Source organism: Aspergillus saccharolyticus (assembly GCF_003184585.1).
Source record: "Aspergillus saccharolyticus JOP 1030-1 unplaced genomic scaffold BP01scaffold_35, whole genome shotgun sequence".
Taxonomy (NCBI): domain Eukaryota; kingdom Fungi; phylum Ascomycota; class Eurotiomycetes; order Eurotiales; family Aspergillaceae; genus Aspergillus; species Aspergillus saccharolyticus.
Window position 1 is genome coordinate 238,716 of NW_020290645.1, and position 25,629 is coordinate 264,344.

Consider the following 25,629-nt stretch of genomic DNA (forward strand, 5'->3'; position numbering starts at 1 on the left):
TAAAGAATACCAGACAAAGTGGTCCGAGTTCCTCGCAAAATAGAGTATCTAGTAAATATACTATCCCGTGTCATTACAACTTCAGATATTGCCAGAAGACAAGCTCAGGTTATCTCCCCGATAGACAGCCAGGACTCTACGGGGATAACCTGGACAAGACATATACCTTGACATAGCTGGACATATTCATAGTCATATTATTTCAAAAGTAGACAGCTAACAGACATCCAACAACAAACTAAACCTCCTTGACCAACCGGGTCATCAAGATCCCCGGCCCCCCCGCAGCCCCCTGCAAGAAGGCGGCAACCATGGGATTCAGCCCTAAGACCAGGGCTCGTCGAACCCACTCCTCCATCGCCAACCCCACGAACCTCTCCCCCGTGAGCTTCTCCATCCGCGGCTTCAGCTCCTCGCTCGCAATCTGCAGCTCCCCGCTCTCGAACACATACTGCACATCCACATCGGTGACCCCCGCCTGCACCCGGTCGACAATCTCCGTAGCCGCGCGGTCTACGGAAATGAAATCGAGATATCCGCGGATATACTCGCCGTGGGGCACCGCCTGCATCATCGTCGAGTATTTGAGCAGGGCGCCCATGACATCGGTCTCGGCAGCCCCCGGTCCGATGATGCTGGCGGGCCGATGGACGACGAGGGGCATGCCGTAGCGAGCGCTGAGGCGCTCCAGATACACCTCGGAGGCCCATTTGGAGGCAATGTACCCGTTCGAGCCGTCGGTGGGCGGCGGGTAGTCGCGCACACTGATGGCAGGGCACTCGGCCTGCCCCGTGAGCGCGGTGACCGCGCCGGTGGAGATGTAGTGGAACTGGAGCCCATGGCGCACCGCCCACGCGGCCAGTCGCTTGGTCGACTCCACATTGACCGTGCGCAGGGAGGCGTACGACTTCAGGAAGGAGACGTCGGCGCCGTTGTGGATGATCGCGTCGGCGGAGGCACAGATGGTCTCGCGGTCGGACGGCGCGAGTCCGAGGTCCGGCAGGGATTGGTCGCCGTGGTAGAGGACGACCTTGGGGGAGGAGAATACGGGGTCCGAGTGCGAGGATGTGGCTCGCACCGCGATACAGGTGACCTTCTCGATCGAGGGCGTCGAGATCAACTGCCGCAGCAGTGCTCGTCCGAGGAAGCCGGTGGCGCCGGTCAAGACGACGGCGCGGGGCCTTTGCGCGCCGAGGAGGGTGAATGGGGGGTCTTCAGAGGGTGTCGTCGTCTCGATAGCCCAGTCAACTACCGTGGTCTGCTCCGGGGCAGCCGGGGGTGCAACCTCTGGTGGAGAAGACGTAGGTCGTCTACTTTCACCTTCTTCGATGAGAGAGTCAACACGAGTCACCGGTGTCTGGTCAGGGTACCGAAGCGAGTGAATCTTGGAGGTCATTCCGCCGAGGGTGCTGGCATCGAAGAGTTGGGCGAAGGGGATGTCAACCGCAAAGGCGGTCTTGATCAGCGCTTGCAGACGCATGAGCAGCAAGGAGCTGCCCCCGACTTGAAAGAAATCGGATTGAGAATCCACCGGAAAGTGATCCAGGACTTGCGCCGTCAAGACCTCTTCCCACAGCTGCAACAGCCGGGACCGGGTATCCTCGACTGGCGGCGGCATATCCGATGCCTTGGTCTGTCGGATCTGGGGCAGTGAAATCTGCTGCACAGACCGTCGATCGATCTTGCCCGACGGTGTCCGAGGCAAGGACTTCACGGGGAAGATCAATGCCGGACGCATGTACTGGGGTAGAGGCAGACTCGCCACCAACTGTCTCAGGGACTCCTGTGTGGCCGCGCGATCAGCCTGTCGAGACAGTTCCACATGGGCAACCAGGAGGTCCGGGTCTTCGCGTCGGGTCACAATCGCATGAAGAACCCGACCCGGCGAGGATCGCACGATTGTCGCCTCGATATCCTGCAGGTCGATGCGCAGGCCCCCCAGTTTGATCTGGGTGTCTCCGGCAATCCGTCCCTCCAGGAGTAATCGTCCATCGGGCTGCAATCGGCCGCGGTCTCCGGTGAGATGCATCTGACTCCAGCCACGTTCAATCCAGTCCTCCGGGGCAAATTGATCTGGGACGAATCGCTGCTGAGTTGCGTCCTTGTGATTGAGATAGCCCGAAGCAACAGCCATGCCTCCGATGGCCACCTCCCCGGGCACACCCACCGGCAGGGGCTCCCGGTTGGCGTCCAGAATGTAGGTAGCATAGTTGGCCCAGGGCGCGAGAGAGATCTGGGCATCTTTTGCATGCTGCCAGTCCAACTCCGCGATATGCGAGAAGAATGTGGTCTCAGTCGGGCCGTAGCAGTTGATCGCCCGTAAGTCGGCCTTGTTCACTTGTCGTAAAGCCGCCAGCAGGGCCGGAGTAACCTGCTCGCCCCCCACAATACTCAACTTCCAGGCAGACTGTCGCAAGGACTCTGGGTCGCCGTATTGGACCCAGCTAAGGTATTCGGTTGGCGTTGCAGCCGTAAGCGAGAGTTTCTCCGATGAGATAATGTGAGACAAGGCGAGCGGATCGCCCCGGGCAGACTGCGGCACAATATACACGCTCCCCCCAGCGCAGAGCGGCCAGAAAATCTGCACCAGAGACATGTCGAAGCTGAAAGACGACTGCTGCAAGCCTCGCACAGGGGCGAGCCCCTCTATCCACGCATGGTTTACCGTTTCCACATGGTTGCGGAAGATAGCATGCTTCATCACCACACCCTTGGGCGTCCCGGTGCTGCCACTGGTGTACAAAATAGCCATGATGGAATCCTCGGTGGACATGTCAGCTATATGGGGCTTTCGGTCAGGGGCCGGGGAGGGGAGACGGGTGATGTCAATCAACTGCAACTTGCTGTCGAAGGACTGGAGGGTTGGATGAGTGGTGGTATCGGTCAAGACCACACTGGGTTGGCAGTCGTTGATGATTGACTCCAAGCGATTGGTCGCGACACGAGGATCGAGGGGAATGTATATTCCCCCCAGGCGTAGGATGGCCAACATCGAGCAGATCCACTCCGCTGAGGGCTGCTGGAAGACGCCTACCTTCGACCGGTCACCAACCCCCGCCTGAGATAGCGCGTGCGCGATCTTGTGGATACGATCGCTCATTTGCTGATACGTCCAATCATTTCCCACGCCATCCTTGATCGCCGATGCCTGCGCTGAGTGGATTGCTACCTCGTCGATACGGTGAACGAGGGTTCCGCGCCAGTGGAGCGGAGTGGCAACCCCTGGATAATATGTGAGTGAGTGACCAGCGAACGCAAAGATGCGAAGGGAGATGCATAGGTACTGACCACGACCAAGGGCAATTGCATGCTGCGTGTCTTCTTTCGAATATAGGGCTGGTCGGTTGACGCGAGTGGCGGGGTTCTGGGAGAAGGCATCCACGAGGTTCACCAGACATTTCAAAATAACCTCACCATCCAGGGCATTATACAGACCCTGCTGGACCGACAAGCGGAGAAGTGCCTCACCACCCGCATTGTCCACGATGTCGAGATTGAGGTCGTAAGCCGTCTGTCCACCGTCAAAGTTGGTCCATTCACACGCGCAGTGGCAAAAATCGCGACTCTCGGCAACCCCTTGTCGGTAGTTGAGCAGAACTTGAAACAGGGGGCTGTGACTCGAGGAGCGGGGCACATTGAGCTCATTGAGCAAGACATCGATGGGCACTTGGGAGTTCGCAAACGCTTGCTGCGCTTTCGCCTTGGTGTCCCGCACGACGTCGCTGAAGCTACTCGTCGCTGAGGAGGAGTCGAATCGAACTGGTAAGAGGTTGAGATAGCAGCCCAGGCTCTGCTGCACATCACTCTCATTTCGATTCGCATCTGCCACCCCAATGCACAGATCGTCCACGGCGACAAAGCGAGAGATCAACACCCGGTACACCGCGAGATAAAATTGGAATGGGGAAACCTTTAATCTCTTGCAAATAGCGTGCACTTGGGCCGAGAGAGTCGGTGACACCCGATAGGAGGACAGATGAGTCGCATACTTGGCCAGGGTTACTCGACCAGAGGACGTAGACAGCGGGAAGAGAGGCAACGGCGCAGGAAGAGTCGTAAACTCGTCCCGCCAATATGCCAGCTGAGTCTTCCATGCACCGTCCAGGTACTGCTTTCTCTGGCGAGCGGCAAAGTCGGGGTATTGCAGAAGCCCACCGTCATTGGGGAGTGTGCGGTCGTAGGCCTTCTGCAGATCGGAGAAGAAAATCTCAAAAGCAACTCCATCCATGTTGATATGGTGATATCCCAGGATCAGCTCGTGAACCGTCGGAGACAACGACAAGAGCACAATTCTCATGGTCTCCCCGTTCTCCAGGTCATACACATGGTTTTTGACACGATGATACTCCTCCTGTGCCTCGGACAGGTCAGTCATGGCTTTCTTCTCGAGTCGAAGGACGGAGGACGCAAGAACCGCTTGCATGGGCTCGTAGCTCGGGTTGGTGAAGAACCGCGTGCGCAGCGACTCATGACGCTGGCCAACGGTCGCGACAGCCTGCGCCAGGTCGTCCACGCGGAGCTTCCCTGATAAGCGAATGGAGACGGTCACGTTGAACGTGGTTTTCTCTTCCAGGTAGGATCTCAAGAACCAGAATCGGGACTGCGAGAAGGAGAGCGGCAGCACTCTCTGCTCGCCATTCTCGGTCCCAATGGGTTGCGCAATGTCCTCGAAGGAGGATTCAGATGTCTCGGACGGAGTGCGCTTGGATTCCGACGGGGTTCGGGGTTCCGATACTGAAGCCGAACTGGACAGAGGACCGTCGTGGATGGCCCTGGGAATCGAGGAAGAAGTAGATCGCGGGTGGTCTGCCATTTCGTTCTTAGAAATCTCTGCGACCCTCGCCGGGGTCGCCGGCTCCGTTTTGGGGACTGGTAGACTGGGGGTAGGATTCGTGGGTGCTGAGGTTGGCTTCGTCTGCCGGGGTTGGGGTTGCTGGGGCTGGGGTAGGGCTGGTGCGGGCACGACTGGCTTCGTCTGGATCTTTTCAGTCGCACCAGAATCCTTGCCCAGATCGGGCGTCATCGTGGACGGCAGAAGCTCGCCAGCACGTTCTAACAGGTCGCCCATGGAGGCGCCGCTGATGATTTTCAGGACCGGTAGATCGACGTTCAGCTCCTTCAAGAACCATGACCGCACGTCCAACGCAACGAGGGAATCGATGCCCAATGCATCTGCGTTCAGCCCGATCACATCGAGATCGGGGGGCGTTTGCAGGGCGGATTGCAGTTTGGCAATCAACGCCGCTGGAGACCGATGTCAGTGCGCGTTGGATCAGAAATGCCAAAGATAGGGAGTGACCTACCCTTCAAGACCGCATGGACTTCATCCTGTGTGGTGGCCTTCGCCAGCTGAGCTTTGACGGAGACCGTCGCACCATTGCCGCTCGCGATGCTGCCCCCGACGTTCCGGTACTTGGTTAAATGGGCGAAGATGGGGTTGTCGGCGTACTGGGGCTTGTCTTCCTCGTCGTCGTAGAAAACCCGCAAGCCGGTGAAATACTCGGGATTGAGCCCTGGACGAGGAGGACTGGCGACAACCGCCTCGGCGAAGATTTGGTAGAAGTCCTGCTCGGACATCCACATATTGCCCACTTTCTGCAGAGCCACCTGTTGGGCGAGCGTCAGCTCACGGGTTACATAGCCGTTACCCACAATGGCACCGATGTGGACTGTCGAAGCCGCCACGCCGCGTTGTCTTCGCTGCGCCGCGAGTCCAGCCAGGAACATGTTGGCGGCGGCATACGCTGCCTGACCGGGGTTGCCGGTCACCGAAGCCATGGAAGAGAGAAAGACGAAGAAGTCGAGTGGGGTGCGTGAGAAGATCTCATCGAGGTAAATCGCCCCGTCCATCTTCGGCTTGAGCACCTTCTCCATGCGCTCCATCGTCAGATCCAGGAACAGAGTATCGTGCAAGACCATGGCGCCTTGACAGACACCCGCCACCGGTGGAAGAGACGCCTCAATCTGCTGGTAAACGGAGCGGACGGATTGGCGATCGGTAACATCACTGACAATCGGATTAGCAGCATGCCACACGGGTCATGAGAGTGGGAAGAGAAGAGCTATACTTGGGATATATCTTGACTGTCGCGCCCAGTGCGCTGAATTCTGATATCCAACGCGGATCAACCTTAGGGTTTCGGCTCGACAGCACAAGATATCTTGCCCCCCGGGTGATCATCCACTTGCAAAGAGAGAGTCCGAGTCCCCCCGTCAAGCCAACCAGCCAATACGTTTTGTCGGCCTTGAATAAGGGTCGGGCGTCGACAGGCTCCAACTGCACTGGAACCGTGGTGTCTGCACCCCAATTAACGAGGAACACTTGGCTGGTGTCATTTTCGTTCACCATGTCTTGCAAGGATCGCATCGACATCTTGAGTGGATCCACTGGAAAAGAGCGAGATAGCACTTGCGATAAACTAGTCTCGAGTGCCTCGGAGATCCGATGATCGGTCACAGCAGCATTCAGCCGTCCGGTGAATGGTACTAGTGTGTCCTTCGTTTCAACGGGATAGCGGGCATCCATGCACTCACGAAGCAGAGAAGACCAGGGATTCTCCGTCCAGGAAAGGAGACGCGAGATTCGTCCGGGAAGGGCAGTGACCAGATCCCTCCTCGAAGCGTGGGCATGTAGAATGGTCCACGGCCCTTTGAGGGGAGAGGTATCAGCAGTCACACAGTGGAGGGAGACACCTTGCGACTGCGCTGCTGGCTCCAAGAAGGCTGCCAGAGCTGCGTCAGGCTCCAGAACCACCAGCACGTCATCCGGGCCCAAGTCACTTAGGGCTGCATTGCCCAAGAGGAGATGAAACAATGTCACCAAGTAGTTCACAGCCTGCTGCTCGGGCACCAGACAAGGCTGCACCCAGTAGTCCGGAACCGTGATTCTGGATGATAAGCAGGTGGATAAAGCGATGACTTGGAGGTTGGTCACGCTTTTGGTGCCGAGAACGACAAAGAATTGTCCCAGATGACCGATCTTGACGGACCTCGAAACCGAACATTTGACATCGATCTCCACGGAGCGATAGGTGGGCGATGAACCCCCCGCAGCGTCGAGCACCTGATCAGAACCTGACCGGATGGAGTAGGTCTCATCACGATGGGTCAGGGTTACAGGTTCCACCTGGAGATTGACCGGCTGCGTGATCAAGCGACGAGAGGAATTGTACCGACTGTTCAGACGCTTGCTCAACTTGACCCGGGGTATCCATGCCTTGCCGTGTTCAAAGGCGATCTCCGGCTCGAGGGTCCAGAGTAAATCCTTCAGCCGTCCCTGATCTTCCCAGACCTCCGTGGCTGCAAAGCGGATCATGGTCTCGGAAATCAACTGTGAACTGGGCAGTTCACACTGTGGGAAATCCAAGACTTGCAGCCGGAGGTGCTGCATTTCCTGCAGAAGGCAGCGGCAGAATCCCACGATCATCTTGGCATAGGGATCGCATTCCTTGTATCCAGCAGTGACCCAGATCACTTTCTTAGACCGTTCAAATAAGCATTGGAGACCCCGCAATGTCGAGTCGGACAGCGACTTGAGAACGGGCTCATCGTGGTCTTGAAGGCAGATCACGCTTCCACCCAATGGAAGACTGTTGACATTCAGATCCAGCAACGAGGGTAGCCTTCGGATCTGCTCAGCGAATGGCGAGAGCTCTTGCACAATGGATGATATGAGAGTGGCTGTTTGAGGTGTGGTGCCTCCAATGATGGTGAGATCAGGGATGGCGATACTAGTCTGTTGAGGGCTGGACGAGAGCGGGTTTCGAAGAAGCTCCATTCGATCATCCACGGCCTGGGATAGAATCACGCAGAGGGGGAGTGGTTCCGTTGTATGATGCGGGACAATCGACTCGATGCCTGCGAAGCCCGTCTCCTGCAAGAGCTTCTCCCACTTGGGGGGCTCAATGCACGGCGATAATCGTCTTCCATCGTCTATTCCGAGCCACCAGCCAGGGAGGACCCCAAAGACAAACCCGAATCGCATGGGCTCGTTGTCCGTAAGCTCGACCATCAGCAAGTATCCGCCGGGTTTAAGCAGCTTGCGGACATTCTTCATGGTCTCCTCCAACTTGGTCGTCGCATGCAACACGAGAGAGGCTATGATCAGATCAAAGGAGTGCTCTGCATATCCTTGTTCAAGGATATCCTTTTCGATGTTGAGCGTCTTGAAAGTCATCTTGGACTCGTAGGCTTTGAAGGTCTGCACGGCCTTTTCAAAGAACCCGCTGGAAATATCCGTGAACGTATATCTACGAGGCATATAATTTATTAGCAGCAACGACGGCGAAGACCTGGGGAGTGCCACTCACGAGGCGAAAGCGTCATCCAGCTCTCTCAGGATCGACTTGGTTGCACCGCCTGTTCCAGCCCCTGTACCAGGCGTTATCATCATCGAGTCGTAGCTAGTTAAGAAGGGGAAAGGATGCCACATACCAATTTCCAGGACATTCATCGTTGGGTGCCGGTGTCCAATCTGCTTCGCCGCGCTGGTCAACTTGTGGAGATACTGTTCCATGCCTAAACCTGTGACGTAGAAATCGTTCAGCATATTATCCTTGATCATAGCCTCCAGCATCGATGCCTCTCCTCGGATCGCGGAGACCATATTCTCGCCAACCGCACGCATGATGCGAAGACCGATATTCTCCGGATGACTTCAATCCAGAACCGGCGATCAGCTTGATTCCCTGCAGAACATGGATGTCGACACCATACCTGTCAATGATCGAGTGGATCTCCGCGTGTGTATCCAGATTCCATCGCTGTTGAGCAAATGGGTGATGGCCAGTCGCAACGCGGTCCAGCATGTGCTCTGCATACGCGAGAAAGTGTTTGTAATGCCACTCACAGTTCTCGCGATCCTGCGGGTTAGTCCTGTCGACGAGCTGGCGAAGATAGTAGTAAGCGACCCTTTCTAGGACGAAGCCAAACTCGAAGCTCTCCCGCTCGTCCGCTGGAGCGTGCATCGCGTTCGGAGAGAACACCTCCCAGTACGGCTCCGAAAAGATATGCACATCCGTGGCTTCAGTCGGGGGAACCATGGGCCTGGTATGCATGCCTTCCACTTGAACCATCGCATGCTGACCACCAATGGGATACAGATCAACGTCTTCATCCACTCTCGACCCATCGTCCCGACCGATAGTCGAATGGAATTTCCAGGGCTGACCGGACGCGGACTGGGCAGCGCATAGGGCGGGATTGATGCGAATCCGGGTGATGTCGGTGGGAAGCTGGATGGCCTGAAGTCGACCGTCACCTGGAAAGCAAAAAGCCAGCAGAACTGATTGGATAGCGGCATCCAAGGGTGCAGGGTGAAGAAGTAAGGGCTTCCCCGGCACGGACGGTTCAGGCACTGAGATCCGGCCAGTCGCGACACCGGCTTTCCTGGCCATCGACGAAAGTGCCTTGAAGGGACCGGTGTACTCATACCCATAGCCTGCAAAGGTGTCATAGAATCGGTCAGGATCAACATCCATCATAGCGAACTGTTCTTCCGGCACCGGAGGCAGTAGTTGCACATCTGCATCCCCAAAAGTGACTTCCAGCCTACCATCGGCATTGAGCAGCATAGGCCCTGTGTCCTGGCCAGTAGTCGAAAAGAAGCTGAATCTCCCCGTCAACATGTTTCCTTGCCGGTGTAGCTGCGTGACGGACACGAGGATCTCCACCGCAGAGTCTTCGGTGTCGAAAACCAGAGCCTGCCCAATCGTGAAATCCGTGAGCTCGATCATTTTCAAGGATGCGTTCCCAGCAATCTGGCGGACCGCTTCAACCGCGGTGGAGATATAGCCAGCAGCAGGGAACACCATCTGTCCTTGGATTTGGTGGCCTGGAATCCAGGGTAGCTCCTTGGGAATCAGATAATTGCTCCATCGGACTTCCTTGTCGGAGGCATCCGGACACCGGGTCCCCAGAAGTTCATGTGGAGGATACTTTCGTTCGCGGAAGATTTTGGATGTACGTGACTCGTACCAGTACGTCCTGTCATGATCCCAAGGGTAAGAAGGGAGTCTCTTCAGAGGCACCTGTACGTTCACCGGAAAATTGAGTAGGCGATCATATCCCACGAGATCGATGGCGTTGGGCCCGAGCGTGGTCCAAATGTACCCGAGCCCGCTGGAGAAGGAATTGATATCATTAGTACCCCGGCTCAGCACCCCGGTGTACGGGATGGGATCTCCGATGGCCTCTTGCATGACCTGGCGGGCAGGCCCTTTCAAGGCAGGATGAGGACCGATTTCAATCGCGAGGTCAAAGCGGTCTTCGCCCAGCGCATATTGCAGGGCTTGGGAGAACAAGACCGGAGACACCAGGTTGCTCACCCAGTAGGAGTCCGCGAGACTATCCTGGACCTCATCGATGTTTTTCTGATAAACACTCGAAATCCACAGGCAATCCGAGGGTGCTGGCCGTTGCGGTTGAATGCCACAGGCGCGCAGAGCATTCGCGTAGGGTTCTGCACAAGGAGCCATATGGTGCGAATGGTACGCCTTATCGACCTTCAATACCCGAGCAAATTTCTTTTCTTCCTCATACACAGCCCGGACGTAATCAATGGCTTCGAGATCGCCAGATAGCGTCACGCTTGTCGAAGAATTGCAGGCCGCGACGCCCACTTTGCCCTTGAAGCGTCTTAATTGGCACAACGCCTGCGCGTCTTCGAAGGACGTCCCCACCGCAATCATCGCTCCAGCTTGGTCCTTTTTGCCTTGGGCAAAGTGAAGATTTGCGCCCCGGTAGTGCGCAATCCGAATTGCGTCCGTTGCGCTTAAATATCCGGCCGCGTATGCGGCCCCAATTTCCCCAGAGGAATGGCCAACAACCGCACAGAACTTGATGCCTGCTGCCCTGAGAAGATCCACCAGAATAATCTGAACGGCGGTACATAGGGGTTGGGACAGGGCAGCTTCGTCCACCCGCGATGACTGCTTGTCTGCTAATAGCTCCTGTTTGAGAGACCATGTCGGGCGATCCAAGGGGAGCTGGGACAGACTGTCTTCCAACCGCTCCACAATCACTTGCGCCGCGGGAAACTGCAGCAGCTCTGCCCCCATTCTGGCCCATTGAGCACCCTGGCCGGTGAAGACTCCGAGTACGCGTGGTGGACGCGAAATGGATGCAGACGCCGAAGAAACCATGGGGTTTTCGCCGTTTCCATCTGTGAAGAGATCAAGTTTGGGGAGAAGATCAGCTGCACTTGTGGCTGCAAAAGAGATGCGTGTGGGAAATCCAGTCCGTCTCGTCGCTATAGTGAGCGAGAGGGCGCGAAGATCGATGGACGGCTGCGTCCTCAGCAGCTCCGAGTACGAGGACACGAGAGCCTTGAGCGAGCTCTCGGAGGTCGCGGAGAAGGTGAAAGGAGTGCAGACTATGCCCCCTGACTGGGTTCTAGTGATGCCAGCAGCCCTGTCTGTCGGCATATAGCTTTCAAGGATACAGTGGGCATTGGCGCCCCCAAATCCGAATGAGTTGACACTCGCTCTCCGTGGCGCGTTGGGTTCGATGGCAGGCCAGGGTTGACTCTTGACCGGGATCCGCAGGTAGTTGTAAAATGGCTTCACGGAGGGTGCGAGCCTCTCGAATAACAGATTGGGAGGGATGACCCCGTGCTGTAAGGCCAAGGAAGCCTTGAGCAGACCAGCCAGCCCTGCAGTCCCTTCGGTATGGCCAATCACCGTCTTGATAGAGCCGACAAATAACAGACTGCGAAGATTCTGCGGAGGAGGGTTGTTTTGGAAAAATGCATTGTGAATGGCCTCCGCTTCCGTAGGGTCACCTGCAGGCGTGCCGGTGCCTGATGAGATGTGACTTGAAGTCAGTATGGCTCTCTAATAAGGAAAAGCTCCGAAGCCAGGGGGTAGAGAGGGTTCACTGACCGTGTGCTTCGAAGTACTGGGGTCGATCTTGCGCCCGTCGCAAATCCAAGCCGGCTTTCGCGTAGGTAGCCTCGATCAAGGCGGCTTGGGCGACGGGGCTAGGCATGGTGATACCCTTGGTTTTACCGTCTTGATTGATTCCAGTCTCTCTGATAATACATTCAATATGGTCCCCATCGGCAATCGCAGCGGACAGGGTCTTGAGCACCACCGATGCCATTCCCTCCCCTCGCGCGTACCCATTGGCCCGGTCATCCCACATGTACGACCGGCCGTCCGGCGACAACATCTTGAGATTACTTTCTGCGATGTACTGCTCGGGCCCCAGGAGAAGATTGGCCCCAGCCGCAATCGCCACTCGAGACTCGCCGGAGCGCAAAACCTGGACCGCCTGATGCACAGCGATCAAACTGGATGAACACGCGGTGTCGATCGTCATGGATGGCCCCCGCCAGTCAAAGAAATATGAGATCCGGTTGGAGATGATGCTTCTTGCCGTGCCGGTGGCAAAGTAGGTGGGAAAGAACGACGTGTCGCGTCCGAGCAGGTCGGCATAATCCGCCCCCATGAGGCCAACATAGACCGCGGTTGATGAGCCTTGAAGCTGCTCGATGGAGATCCCGGCAGCCTCCAGACTCTCGTAGACGGTCTCGAGAAGGAGCCGTTGCTGGGGGTCGATGGAGTGTGCCTCGACGGGTTTGATGCCGAAAAATTGGGCATCAAAGAGCCGGTGATCCTCCGAGAGTAGGTATGAATGACGCACATTGCTGGTCCCATGATGGGTGTTCTCCGGGTGGTAAAACCCATCCGGATTGAACCGAGCAGCTGGAATCTGAGCCTGTACATCGCGTGGCTCTCACAGCAGCTCCCAGAGCTTAGAGGGGGTGGTTGCGGCACCGGGGAATCGACATCCACTGCCAATGATGGCAATGGGCTCGTTCAAATAAGCTTGCGACGGGGCCATTCTCATCAGTATGCCCTATTTTGATCACAGTAATAGGTAGTAAGCAGGTGGTATACAGCGATGGCCGTCCGGGCTGCGAGGTACGACTCTGTAGACTTCAGCTTCAGATTATTTTTGCACTTGTCATTCGAAGTATACTACTGTATTCATGCATAGTTCATCCTTTAAGCCAATGAGATACATGACCAATTACTCACGTCTCCGATAAGCCGAACTGGGGTCCATCGGGGCTGACGCCGATAGTTTAGGTGGCCAAAAAAAAGCAGTCTCTCCGAGTCCGGGGCACCGATACGCTTCTTGCTGCCGAATCTCGCTGACAATCAACGACTGAAATTTACACCAAAATTGAATGAGCGGAGATGATTTACCGCAACGCTGAAGTGAGTGTTGGTTTGCGCAAGGCCTTGATGGGAGGCGCCAAAATGCTTTCCAGACAATCTGCAGAGGCTCATTATACATATCAGAAGCAGCGACTTCTTTCTTCACGTACGAGATGCAAATATCTTAGAGATAGACATAGTTTCATCGATATCAGATTTTATTCTTGACAAGACCGGAGTCAAAGGAGCAGTAGCCTTTACAGTAACTCAGAATGTACCCTTCTTATTCACGTAGTCTAATGCCAGCCCAAAATACTGCTAAATCTCATCGTCACATTAAACATTCTCCCCCACTATTCAGATATTATCACACAAGCATAACTCAAATATCATTGCGTCAGATTTACGTGGCCAGGAATGATGAATGACAGGACCCGGGACAACCGACAGAATTGTCGTAACTACTGGGACATGACAGTCGCTCTCCCAACTATTGCATGTTTCGATCAACTCTGCCCTAACGACTGCAGCCACTCTAAAGGCTCGCTCTACCACACGATTCACCCTCCACCCAGTAGTTCCTCCATTCTTCCCCAGTCTTCAGTGTGAACATTCGCCCTTAAGCATTCCATTTCCGCGACTTGAACATAAACCGGACATTGAGTCCGGGGTTCCATGAACCATTAGGCAGGGAGGTCTTGATGGGTTTCCCTTCACCGTCCACAAACTTGAAGTCGTAGTGCATGATCAAATGCGCCAACGCGATCTTGATTGTGCTATTCGCAAACAGACGGCCGGGGCAAGCCATGGCGCCATCGCCCCAGCCGGGCGAATCGGCCCCCGTACTGACGAACTGATACTTATTCTCTTTCCCGGGCTCCTGGCGAATCTGATAGTACCGGAGCCCCTGGAACTCATCGGGCTTGGACCAGAGCTCCTCCGAATTGTGGATGTGATGCACGTCGACGCATATTAGGGTGCCGGCGGGTAAGACGGGACCGGTGGAGAGCTGCGTCGGAACCCCAAGGAGTCGGTATAGACCCACTAGGCATCTTGATTAGCATACCCGAGACGCAAGTGTCCAAGGAAAGTAGCACGTACGAAGGCTGAATGGATTGGCTCGCGCAGATTCCCGCATCACACTATCCATCTTGCGGAGCTCAGCCAGATGCGTCTTGGGCAGTTTCCCATCCACCAGGACTTCCCGGAGCTCTTGCCGGAGGATCTCCACCAGCTCTGGCCGGGTTGCCAGCTCCATCAGGATCAGATACAGGGCGGCCGTGCTCGACGGGGTGGACTCGAAGGAGACAGTCACGTAGTCCTGGACCAGTTGACTGAGCGTGGCCTCTTCGGGGGTGTATCGGGTCATGAGCGAGGCCGTGAAGGGGACCTTGCCGTTCTCCTTCAACTTCAACACGGACTTCTTGTCCGCGGCGGCGAGGAACTCGTGCATGTCCTGCTTGATGACCCCGCGCAGGGCCCACTTCATGCGCCACTTGGTCACGATCGCCGGCAGGAAGATCAGCGGGGCCAGCGCGGGCTGCATGATCCGAGGGAAGACGCTGATCACAAACGTGCCGGCCATGACCTCGAATGGAAACCGGCTCACGAGCTTGACCCATCCAGCACGACGCGCCAGCGGACGGCCCACCAGGCTGCATGCATTCGTCATGGCGATCATCCTCGTCACCGCGGGGAAGAGCTTCACTTCCTTCCACTCGGGACAGTAACCCAACACCTCCTCTGCCGCGGCTTTGGCATCTTCCTGCCGCGATACTGAGGTCAACGGGATGCTACGGGCCAAGTCGATGCTAATCGCCTTCAAAAGGGCGGGAGTCTCCGTTCCGGCCGTGGTATATTGACCAAAGTAGGTCTTGACGAAGAAGTCCTGCGCAGAGGCGATGTGTGGCGGAAGCTTCTTGATTTCATCGAAAGACTCCGGGGGGAACACGACGTACTGCAGGCCTTGCGTCTTGATTCTGTAGGGCGTGTGGGGATACTACCGGTTGCACATGGTCAGCGTACCGGTATAGATTCAGTCCGGCAGGAAGACAACCTACTCGGTAATGACCCTCCTCCACTAGCTGCTTGAAGTCCTTTTGATGCTGTTTGCTGCCCCCAACCAGGGGGATTCCCAAGTTCTCAAGCTCATTCTGGCCCCTCCAGAACTTCCAGACAAGCAAAATTGGGATCAATGCGGTCACTCCAGACACCACCAGCGAGACGGTGGACATGCTGCGCAGGATGCTGGCTATCATCAGCTTGAACAGTTGCCATCTGCTGAGCTGTAGCGGTGCCAGCGTCTGGCGGATGATGGTAAATTGTTCTATGATATCGAAGTCCAACATGTTGGCTGCGCAAATGGATGGATGAACAATCGAGAAAGCTTGGGGCGTAAGTAAGTATAAACCAATTCGATCGGAGCCGTTTCTCTGCGGGACATCCAATTTGGGAATCACGCTATATTGCCTCAGAAATTATTTTAGGACCATCCAACTCTCCATGTCGTGAGGGCAGTCATTATGGAAGGGAAGTACAGGATCGGTGCTCCGAACTCGGCTCCGACTCCGAGCCAACCGTACCGAAGCGTCGCCTCAGCTTACAATTGGACCCTCTCGCTAGAACAACAATTATGGAACAGGCCCTCAAGGATCAGGATTATGGAAACAGAATCGAGGGTCTCGAGGATTACACCACGAAAGCCATTTTTCGTCTGGATCAGGGCTTCGTAGAAGTAAGCTTGAAGTAAGCTTAAAGTAAGGGTGGGATGGAAGACCGGGTATTTTATCGGAATACTGATCGAAGAATGTACATAATCAATGACATTTGGTTCTAGCTCCGATTACCTCGTTTACACGTACTGATTCTTGAAGAGAGGAGAACTATCAGGAAAGTTGAGAGCCTCAGTCAACGCCACTCCTCGAAACTGCTCCAGCCCCACCGGTCCTCCACTCGAACGACTCGAGAACCCGCTCCCTCCACGCCCCTTTCCGACCAAATACTCGAAGGCAATATTCTGATGCTCGATGATGAAGGTCCAATGCTTGTTGCGCCGGGGCGACACCAGCTCGAGCTCATAGCCCGTCACCTTGTCGCGCAAGGTCCCCGTGACAGCCCCATCGTACATCTTATTCATCAAAACGTAGTCGTCCACCTCCGACGCTTCGCCGACGGTGGTGGCAAGGATCTTCTCGGAGCCGTGCATGAGTAAAACCGAGGTAAAGTCCTTTCCTCCGGCGATGCGCGAGGTGAACCGCATGTACGAGAGCGAGTAGGGCCCCGCCGTCATGCGCACCGCATTCATGGCCTTGAGGCAGGTGAACCAGTTGAACGGCGACCACAGCCGGTTGTGGCCGCCGAGGCCCTGCCAGACAAACGGCTGGTCCTTGGCCACCAGTTCCACGCGGACATCGCCCACGGGGATCGGTTCCACCCAGTGGAAATGCGGCGCGATCGCGGTGGAGGCATTCTCCGCCGGCCAGGTGGCGGCGTCCGCGTAGCGCGGCAGCGTCTTCGACTGCAGGTAGATGGTGCCCTTCAGATCCGGAGTGTCGACCTCCAACTTGACGCGACTCATGTCCTTGGCGATCTCAAAGGCGTACCGGAACCCCTCGCCCTGCCAGACGCCTTTCGTGCCATGCGGGCACGACTCCACGATCGAGTCGCTGGCATAGTCCACCCGGCCCCAGCGCGTCCCGTTGGCGTAGGCCAACTCGGCGGAAATCCGCAGGTTGCCGGTCCCCATCAGGGAGAGTCCCGGGTCCCGGTAGAGGCCGAAGATGAAGGCGTTCATGCCATCGTCGGAGACCCCGTCGAATTCCCACTGCTCTCCGCTGCTGGCGTTCAGAGGTCGGATCTTGGGGGCTTCGAAGTCGTCGAGGGGGCTGGTGGATAGCCAGATGTTGGGCCCGGACCCGGTGGTCTCGTACGCCGTAAGATGACTGGTGGTGCAGGTTTCCGGGGTGGCTGTCTGGTCTTGAAGCTGTGGAGTCCAGTTGATCGGCCAATTTTGGGGGAAGTTGTACTCCCAGCCCTGAACATGGCTCAGAGCCGGTGCGAGGAACAAAACAGAGAAGAGTGTTCGTGCATTAACCATGTTTTCTGTGCTGGCTTTATCAGATGATTTCGTGAAGCGTCGAGATTTATTTTGCTCAAACGAACAAGTCGAGGAAAGACTATAGCGTGAGGAGGTAAGGTATTCGCAACGATGGCGATCGGTGCCAGGTGTTTAGTGTATAGTAGTGTAGTAAATAACGAATCGGCCTCGGGCATCGCCCCGATTGACCCCCGAGCCCTAATCCCAGTCTTTCGGTCCGACCCTCCATCTGCCTATATTTCTCCCAGAACTCGACGCAGGGAATTCAGTTTCCCATCGCAGCCATGACAATCACCCAGCTCCCGTCTAATCTTCCTCGATCTCAGACCGCCATTCTGCAGACGGACGGTGGGCGGCTCGAGATCACCCACAATGTCCCGCTGCCCCATGTACCCCCCGATCGCATGCTCGTGCACGTGATCGCCGTGGCCCTCAATCCGTGTGACTATAAGATGCCCTCGCAGTTTCCCTGCAAAGGGGTGGTGAATGGGACCGACTACGCGGGGATCATCGTCGCCATCGGGCCCGAGGTCGCCCGACTTCCTTCGCGACCGCGCTGGAAGATCGGAGATGCGGTGTTCGGGGCGTGTCAAGGGGCGAACGCGATCGACCCCGAATCGGGCTCCTTTGCGCAGTACGTTCGTTCCGATCCGGAACTGCTGTTCAAGAAGCCAGAATACATGGGGTGGGAGAATGCGGCGGCGTTCGGGGCCAGTGGGATCGCCACCATCGCACTGTCTCTCTTCTGGGAGGGGGGCATGGGACTCGCTGGCAGTCCGGACGAACCGGCGGAGGAACCGGAGCAGGTTCTGGTCTATGCTGGAAGCACTTCGGTCGGTACATTGGCTATCCAGCTGTTGAGAATGTACATTGATGCCCCCCTCTTTCCCTGTGATTGCGGCCTACCCCTTTCTCTGACGCAGTGTGAATGTAAAGATATGGTCATACTCCGATTACCACCTGCTCTCCCCGGAACTTTGATCTGGTACGCTCCTACGGGGCAGAAGAAGTCTTCGACTACAACCTCCCAACCTGTGGCCAGGACATACAGAACTACACGAACAACAACCTAGAACTGGTGCTCGACCCGATGACGGAAGCCAAAACCCAACGGCTCTGCTACCAGAGCATTGGCCGCGGCGGGGGCAGATACATCGCACTGGAGATGTGGCAGCCCATGAATCACACACGTCCAACGGTCGAACCGACCTTCATCATGGGATCCGCGATCATCGGCAAAGAAATCCCCTTGGGCAACGGATATGGGAGTGAGGCCGACCCGGGAAAACGCCAGTTTGGGATTCAGTACTATCGGCAGATCCAAAGACTCTTCGATACGCAGCGGCTTAAATCACACCCCATCACGGTGGTGGAGGGCGGTTGGCAGGGGGTCTTGGACGGGCTAGAATTGCTACAATCGAGGACCTTGTCGGCGCAGAAATTGGTGGTATTCTTGGGAACTCCATGAAAGCTGCAAGGAAAGTAGGCACAGGCTGTTAGCATTTGGCCAGAGAGAATACAATGCAGACCCTTATACTCAATGAGATATTTCCTTTCCCCCTAGGCCGGAGTACATACCATGAATATCAGTCGTAATAGCCCAATCGGAGCTGGGAAGATGAAATCGGTGGACAACCGAAACTTGTCGGAATCCCTGCCCGAAGCCAGAACGCTACGCAATCGGCTTGATCTGGCGTGGTAAGGTCTGTTCGTGAAGTCAGGCAAGGGCTGAAAGATAGATATACCCGAGGTAGTCATTGATGACGTTCAACCAGCCTACCCTCCGGCTGTGGAACCATCTCACTGCACGGAATATCGCCATTAGACACCATGACGTGGACAATCTATCTCAGCCTCGCTGTAGCAGCCGGCATTCTCTGTCACTCGTTGATCTCCAGCCGCATCCTGCGACGCCAGCGAGACCTGTCTCATATTCCATTGGTCAGATTCCACCACGATGATACGCAGGCGAGCTACATTGCGCGAACCAGGGAAATCATGCACCAGGGTTATGTGGAGGTCTGCGTCGCTCTCTCGTATTGTCCTTTCCCGCGCTAACGCACCAGGCAATCCTAGTATAACAAAAAAGGCATGGCGTTCCGAATCCGGAATCCCGTGGATGAGGGAAGTCCCCAAGTCATCATGGCCAAGAGATACTTGGACGAGGTGAAAAATGCATCGGAGGAACAATTGAGCTTCCCATTATACTCCATTCAGGTGAGATAGGAGCCCTCGCATTTCCGGATCCACTGAAGGAGCGACCATGTTGAGAATCCGCCCTCATAGGCATTTCTCCTGAAATACAGCGGGTCGGTACTCCCATCAGCTGCAGCCACGCATGTCACTCGCATTGACCTGAACAAAAACCTGGGTATGTGCGGAGTATACATTCCCCACATACATGGATACTATACTGACGGGGTGATCCAGGGGAATTGGTAGAACCCATGAGAGAAGAATGCCTTGACACCCTCCGAGTCGTCATTCCCGAAAGCAAGGGTGAGTCAAGTCTACAGTCCGGGAAGAAGAATAAAAGGATATGCTGATTCTCTGCCAACCCTCCAAGACTGGACGCTTCTAAAACCTTGGGACACGTTCGTCCCGCTCATCTCGCGCATGACTGGCCGGGTTCTGGTCGGCCCTACGCTCTGCAGTAATCCGGAATGGATCCAGCTGACGATTGCCAACACGGCGGGGATCATGAAATCGGCGATGGAGATTCGTGCATCCTACTCCGCACGGTGGCAGTGGCTCGCTCCCTGGACCTACCGGGGGCGAAATGACCTCCGGAAGCTTCGCAAGAGGGCGACAGAGCTGATCGAACCGCTCTACCGTGAGCGCCTTGCTGGCAAACAGCCTGCCGACCCCGAACAGAAACACCGGGATGCGGTGCAATGGCTCATTGAGGGCCATCAGACCGAGACCGAGAAGGGGATCACCTCGGCTGAGATCGCGGACGGCCTCTTATTCTTGTACATGGCCGGCATTCACAGCACCAGCGCCACGGTCGTCTCCATCATGTACGACTTGCTGGCCCACCCGGAAGTCATCCCCGAGCTGCTGGAGGAGATCCATCAGGTACAGACGGAATCCCCGCAATGGTCGAAGCAAAGCCTGGCAAAGCTACGCAAGTTGGACAGTTTCATGAAGGAGAGCCAACGCCTTCACCCGGCCGGGTTCGGTAAGCGACCTCGTTCCCTCCGCAGGAGGTGGTCCGGAAAGATCCCTGATCAATGACATGAACAGTCACGGTCCAGCGCTCCACGGTTCGGCCCTACACCTTCCAGGATGGCCTTCAACTCCCGGCCAACACCTTCCTGATGTTTCCGACGTACGAGTTCACCCACGACGGCGAGACGTACCCGAATCCGGAGCAATTCGATCCGTGGCGCTTCTACCGCATGCGGACGGAAGGCGATGCCACCAAATTCCATTTCGCCACCGTGTCGAATGATTCCACCAACTTTGGGGCGGGGTTCCATGCTTGCCCTGGGCGCTTCTTTGTGGCGCATGAGCTCAAGATTATCCTGACCGAGCTCCTGCTGCAGTACGACTTCAAGTTTGCCGAGGGCACTGCACGGCCCCCGGATCACTACCATGATTTCACCGTGATTCCCAATCAGCAGGCGCAGCTGCTGGTTCGCAAGAGACAGGAGCGCAAGCAGTGAGCATAAGTGCAAGTATCTATAGTTATGCTTCCCGGGTCCTAAGCAACTGCGACGGGCAGTGGGGGGAAAGATCGGCGCATGCAGGGTTATCGTGTATGTAGTTTGCTTGTATCCGATTTCAAATCATCTCGCCTGAGCACGGCTCACAGCCAACGAGTGGTTGGAGTAGGCATCGTGGGCATGCAATCGCGTGACGTACCGCCTTGACCTCGGTCTCTTGACCACGTTCATCACAAACATCTCGACCCAGCGTAGGCAACGACACAGGCATCACTGCGCAGAGTCGCATCGCATATCTAGTGATCCCTGCTTCAAGAAACATTAGTGAATGCCGGCATAGCCGTGGTGCTGTAGTGCGATATGCATGACCACGTAACTGAGGCCGTAGGTTCGACGACGTCTCGGAACAGAATACTCATTAGAGCTATATCAACTTCTGATATTAAAGCTTGATGATCAGACGGATCTAGTCAACTAACCTTTGAACCTTTTCCGTGAACATGAAGGTGGAATGGTTGGCTCGTGCGGGTGGCTGATTGGCCTTCTCTGGAGACAAGGTAGTAATTCACGGCCTTCGGCAGCTCTGGAACTCCGGAGTAAGAGGCAAACATCGCGTAACAACTTATCGTAAGGCTGTCCGGGGGGCCAAATGAGGGGTTTCGATGAGTCAGACAGGATCCCTGTGTCTTCCATCCCCCATTATTGGAGGAGGAGGAGAAACCGAGTCCCTCCGTACCTCCACATCCCAGCTTCACAGTCACCGTACGGGATGAGGGTGAATGAAGTATGATAAGAAAGTCAACCCCGTTCTGCATCCTCTAATTTTGTAATCTCCAGCGCTCGCAGCTTGCAGATAGTGGCTTCGAGTGAATGGCGAGTCCTACAGAATGGAGCGATCCGGGGATGAGGAGGGGGGATTGTGGGTCACGACCTGCAGTAGCCCTAATTTAGTGCCTTTAGTGTCTGCCTGGCAATTATGTACCAGTGAAGGAGGGGGTCCTGCAGGCTGCACAATCCATTTCTCTTTTTTTTTCTTTTCTCCCCAGCTCCCTTCGCCCTCCTCTCACTACGCACCACGCTTTGGGGCGCTGGACAGCGTCTATCATTTCCATTGATGGACCTCACTGCATGCTGACATACAGTATACACGGTACCCTCGATTTCGAGCTCCCCATCAAGGCCCAGATGCGGCTGGAATCCGGAGATAGCAATTAGCTTAGCTACATGAGGAGCAGTGCTGCGGAGTAGTCCGCCAGTGAGGGCGACGCCCACGCCACGGTCTCTCACCTCGGGGAAGAGATTCCTACTTAAGTCGGGACATGAATGCGAACAAGCCAGCATCTCCAACGGGACTTGAATCCGTTTACCTAATCCCCCCTTGCGCCGTGATGAACCCTGAAGCTCGTCGAATTGCGTGCGACCGATGCAGAGGCCAGAAGCTGCGGTGTGTGCGCTCGTATAGACCCGGGGTGCTCAGCGCCTGCGAGCGCTGTCTCAAAGCCGGAGCCGAATGCACCAACAGTCTGTCGGATGCTCAGCGCAAGATGCTGGAGGCCCGGCAGCCCCAGTCCTTGCGTCTGCCCCCCTCCTCTTCTGCGACGACTTTTCTCGATCCGCGATCAGTGGTCCCCGAGGTGGACACATCCCCGGTCTATGAATCCATTCCATCCGTCCCAGCCAAGCGAAAAGTAACCCAGCCTCTCGTCCAGCAGGCACAATATCTTTCGGCAGTTCATCCGGCTGCAGATTACAGCAGCCGTCACATATCCCATTACAGACAACCGCCGTCCGATCCGGCCCGGACGGTGGCTGGTCCAAACCCAGATGCATCGAAGCCGACAACCATGGATTTTGGGGTAGAGTCGTTGGTGGACTTCGAGCTCAACGATCAGGGAAATGGACATTTCATGGACACTTGCATGCTCTTCGATGACCCCAAGGGGATCACCACCCCCTCGGGTCCGAGTGTCGCTCCCTCCTCCAAGGCAGGATCCACCTCCGCCAGCCAGGAAGCGATCCAGAACGACACGACGAGCTCCCCAGCGGTGCCGCTGGGAAGTCGAGAGGATTGTCTCCATTGCCTGTCGGAATTGAGCTCCCAAATCCTGCGAGACTCCAACAAGATGAGAGGGATGCCTCTGCCCGACATCTTATCGTTCTCAGCGTGGCCGGACAAGCGAAAAGGGCAGACCCAGCCCGGGTTACAGAACAGCATCGGACGACTCTTTGACCTGACCCAGGCGTTTGTGAACATCCTGCAGTGTCTCCAACTCACCATCACCATATCTACAGAGCCCCCGTCTCTAACATCCGCCACAGCTCCTGCCTCCGCCGCATCTTCGCTCCCTGTCCAGCCGCGCTCGCCGCACACCCCGTCGAATGATTCAGACTGCTCCTATTCGGAATACTGGGAGGAGCCCATGCACCATAACCCCAGTGGGCGGGCCGGCAGCACGACGAACTCGATCTCGCTGCTGGGCTCGCTTCCAGACGCTCCTGTCCCAGAGGCAGGGGGGCCAGCCTCAGTCCATGTATCCACCGCCGCTGCCACCAACGTGGATATGCCCACCACGTTAACGATTCTCACCTGCTACATCTGGCTCCTCCATGCGTACGGCACCATCTTCCACCGCATTCACGCGGCCTGTCACGCCGAATTGCCCGCCTCCCTGTCGCCTTGCTCTGTCTTCTCGTCCTTATCTTCTTCCTCTTCCTCCTCGTCCACCACCTCGTCGTCCTCCTCCTCCGCGCCGCAGCAAACCCAGAGATCGGCTACCACGTCCTCTTCACCCAATTCCTCCTCCGGCCCGGGACCCAGCAGTCAACTCGTCCCCTCGGTGCTCCCGGGCCTCCAGATCGGCGGGTTCGACCTGCACAGCCACCGCGACTTTCAGCTGGAGATCATCCTGCACCTCAGCGCCAAGATGCTGGGACGGATAGAGAAATTGCTGGGAATCTCACTGGTCTCCTCCCCGGCCCCGAACGCAGCGCCGGAGGAGAGGTTCCGGACCGGAGACACCGGGCGGACAGGCCCGGGAAGCAATGAGGGAGGGAAGACGGGGGATCGGGGCATTCTGGATACCGCCTCGGCGACCGCGTTGCTCGAAGTGATGGTGAAGCAGAACGATCAGGGCTATATGAAGGAGGTTAATGGTGGGGCTGCCTCCGTGAAGCAGACTTTAGATGACATCCGGAAGATCTTACAGCGTGTCCCGTAAGGGGAGGAAGGGGGAGGTTGGGCACATAGTGTGCTGGAGGCGCTGTGCGGTATTTGCTGACATTCGTAGAAAGGGTGCACACGCCTGCAGGGCACAGGCAAATCGAGTACTCTATTTTTATGCAGCAGGAATGACTTGATGTGGTCTAGAGAGAAATTACAGGATGGCATATATGGGTATGAAGATTGCCAAATCCAAACTGATTTAATTTGACGAAGTCTGAAGCATTGAATGCGATTAAAACCCCCCGGACATCCATGAACCCCAGGTTGAGCACCTTTCCAACACGTTATGCAAGCCCCCCAGCTACTCTCCTTTCCTTTAGTCCAACTGTGCCTTGCAGAACTCCTTAATCTCGGACCAGACCCGTTGTTGCAGGATCTTGCCTTCCTCGCTCGTGACCATCACGCCGGGTCTATCACAATCAAGCCCATGACCATCAGCAAACAGGCCTAATATCTCGATACCTTATACGAGAACAACAAGAGGGGATCACTCACTCAGCCAAGACATCATTCGACCAGAACTTCCCATGGCCGTCCCGGCCCAACAAGGTCGAGCTGACCAAGGCGCGACTCCCTTCCTCCGCGGATCGCGCACAGTACATGTGCATCAGCTTCGTCGGCAACACGACATACCAGGGGAAATCCCTCCCCAGCTCCGTCGAGCACAGGCCCGGACAGGCGACATTGACCGTCACCTCGGGGTCGGTCTCGCCGCCCGCGTAATCCCGGACCAGACCCTGCATCACATACATTGTCAACAGCTTCACCACCGCGTACGAGGTCTCGACATTGAAGAACTGCGGGGAGTTGATTGCCGCCAGCACGCTCTCGCCCGGCCCGACCGAGGGCAAGTCCTTCGCCGTCAGGTACAGGTGGGCAAAACTGCCGGTCAGGGTCAAATGCGCCGGGCGGTCCCCGGGGTTCGTGGCCGCCGCGGTGGTGGCCTTGAGGATGGGCATGAGGAGGATCGCGAGCAGGGCAGTGGAGAGGAGATTGACCTGGAGGGCCGCCTCCCAGCCGGTGGAGGGGTTGACATGGTACGCCGAGGGGGCGATGCCTGCGTTGAGCACGGCCACGTTCACCGTGCGGATGTTCGCCTGCGCCAACCGGCCCGGGAAGGCCTTGACGGAGGCAATGTCACTCATGTCGAGCGGAAGGACGAGGATCTGCGTGCTCTTTGGCAGGGAGGGGACGGTTGCGATGATCTGGCGTTTCGCTTCCTCGCCCTTGCTGGGGGTGCGGACTGCGAGGATCAGGCGTGAGGCCCCCATGGCGGCGAATTTGACAGCCGCCTGATACCCCAACCCCGTGTTCGAGCCGGTTATCAGCACCGTCTTGCCGACCAGGCTGGCCTGAGGGTCTTTCGGGGGATTTTTGGCGGCCCAGCGCATGGCTCCCATCTTACTGAGTCCCTCGGGAGGGCCAGGGCCCAAGAGGGCTTGGACTTGCGGGTCTGTCGGAGGCATGGCGATGATGATG

General features: G+C 56.5%; 7 protein-coding genes across 7 annotated transcripts; 3 read left to right on the forward strand and 4 right to left on the reverse strand.

Annotated features, from left to right (window-relative positions):
* Nucleotides 1–238: 238 nt before the first annotated feature.
* Nucleotides 239–12,843, reverse strand: nrps14 (PKS-NRPS hybrid synthetase psoA; the record flags this gene model as incomplete). Its single annotated transcript, XM_025576946.1, has 12 exons — nucleotides 239–1,258; nucleotides 1,352–3,222; nucleotides 3,436–5,244; nucleotides 5,304–6,007; nucleotides 6,069–6,387; nucleotides 6,421–8,249; nucleotides 8,310–8,370; nucleotides 8,434–8,654; nucleotides 8,716–9,523; nucleotides 9,554–11,797; nucleotides 11,880–12,734; nucleotides 12,777–12,843. The coding sequence occupies 12 exons, from the start codon at nucleotides 12,841–12,843 to the stop codon at nucleotides 239–241; spliced, it is 11,808 nt and encodes a 3,935-aa protein (XP_025428412.1).
* A 939-nt stretch (nucleotides 12,844–13,782) lies between these two features.
* BP01DRAFT_385533 (cytochrome P450) lies at nucleotides 13,783–15,511 on the reverse strand (the record flags this gene model as incomplete). Its single annotated transcript, XM_025577603.1, has 3 exons — nucleotides 13,783–14,207; nucleotides 14,265–15,162; nucleotides 15,224–15,511. 3 exons carry the CDS (start codon nucleotides 15,509–15,511, stop codon nucleotides 13,783–13,785), a joined length of 1,611 nt encoding a protein of 536 aa, XP_025428413.1.
* A 503-nt stretch (nucleotides 15,512–16,014) lies between these two features.
* Nucleotides 16,015–17,204, reverse strand: BP01DRAFT_405133 (uncharacterized protein; the record flags this gene model as incomplete). Its single annotated transcript, XM_025578727.1, has 2 exons — nucleotides 16,015–17,129; nucleotides 17,189–17,204. The coding sequence occupies 2 exons, from the start codon at nucleotides 17,202–17,204 to the stop codon at nucleotides 16,015–16,017; spliced, it is 1,131 nt and encodes a 376-aa protein (XP_025428414.1).
* Nucleotides 17,205–17,543: 339 nt separating this feature from the next.
* On the forward strand, nucleotides 17,544–18,727 carry BP01DRAFT_418046 (zinc-binding alcohol dehydrogenase family protein; the record flags this gene model as incomplete). Its single annotated transcript, XM_025579291.1, has 2 exons — nucleotides 17,544–18,124; nucleotides 18,196–18,727. The coding sequence occupies 2 exons, from the start codon at nucleotides 17,544–17,546 to the stop codon at nucleotides 18,725–18,727; spliced, it is 1,113 nt and encodes a 370-aa protein (XP_025428415.1).
* A 362-nt stretch (nucleotides 18,728–19,089) lies between these two features.
* Nucleotides 19,090–20,927, forward strand: BP01DRAFT_385536 (cytochrome P450; the record flags this gene model as incomplete). The annotated part of the gene is made up of 6 exons (XM_025577604.1): nucleotides 19,090–19,278; nucleotides 19,336–19,476; nucleotides 19,546–19,630; nucleotides 19,690–19,758; nucleotides 19,826–20,440; nucleotides 20,506–20,927. 6 exons carry the CDS (start codon nucleotides 19,090–19,092, stop codon nucleotides 20,925–20,927), a joined length of 1,521 nt encoding a protein of 506 aa, XP_025428416.1.
* A 1,217-nt stretch (nucleotides 20,928–22,144) lies between these two features.
* On the forward strand, nucleotides 22,145–24,290 carry BP01DRAFT_135503 (Zn(II)2Cys6 transcription factor domain-containing protein). Its single transcript, XM_025570515.1, has one exon. It carries the CDS (start codon nucleotides 22,247–22,249, stop codon nucleotides 24,143–24,145), a length of 1,899 nt encoding a protein of 632 aa, XP_025428417.1. The 5' UTR covers nucleotides 22,145–22,246; the 3' UTR covers nucleotides 24,146–24,290.
* Nucleotides 24,291–24,466: 176 nt separating this feature from the next.
* BP01DRAFT_385538 (NAD(P)-binding protein) lies at nucleotides 24,467–25,616 on the reverse strand (the record flags this gene model as incomplete). Its single annotated transcript, XM_025577605.1, has 2 exons — nucleotides 24,467–24,560; nucleotides 24,646–25,616. 2 exons carry the CDS (start codon nucleotides 25,614–25,616, stop codon nucleotides 24,467–24,469), a joined length of 1,065 nt encoding a protein of 354 aa, XP_025428418.1.
* Nucleotides 25,617–25,629: the final 13 nt, after the last annotated feature.

Coding starts and splice junctions, on each gene's coding strand:
- BP01DRAFT_135503 (XM_025570515.1), top strand. CDS start 22,247: ATGAATGCGAACAAGCCAGCATCTCCAACGGGACTTGAATCCGTTTAC.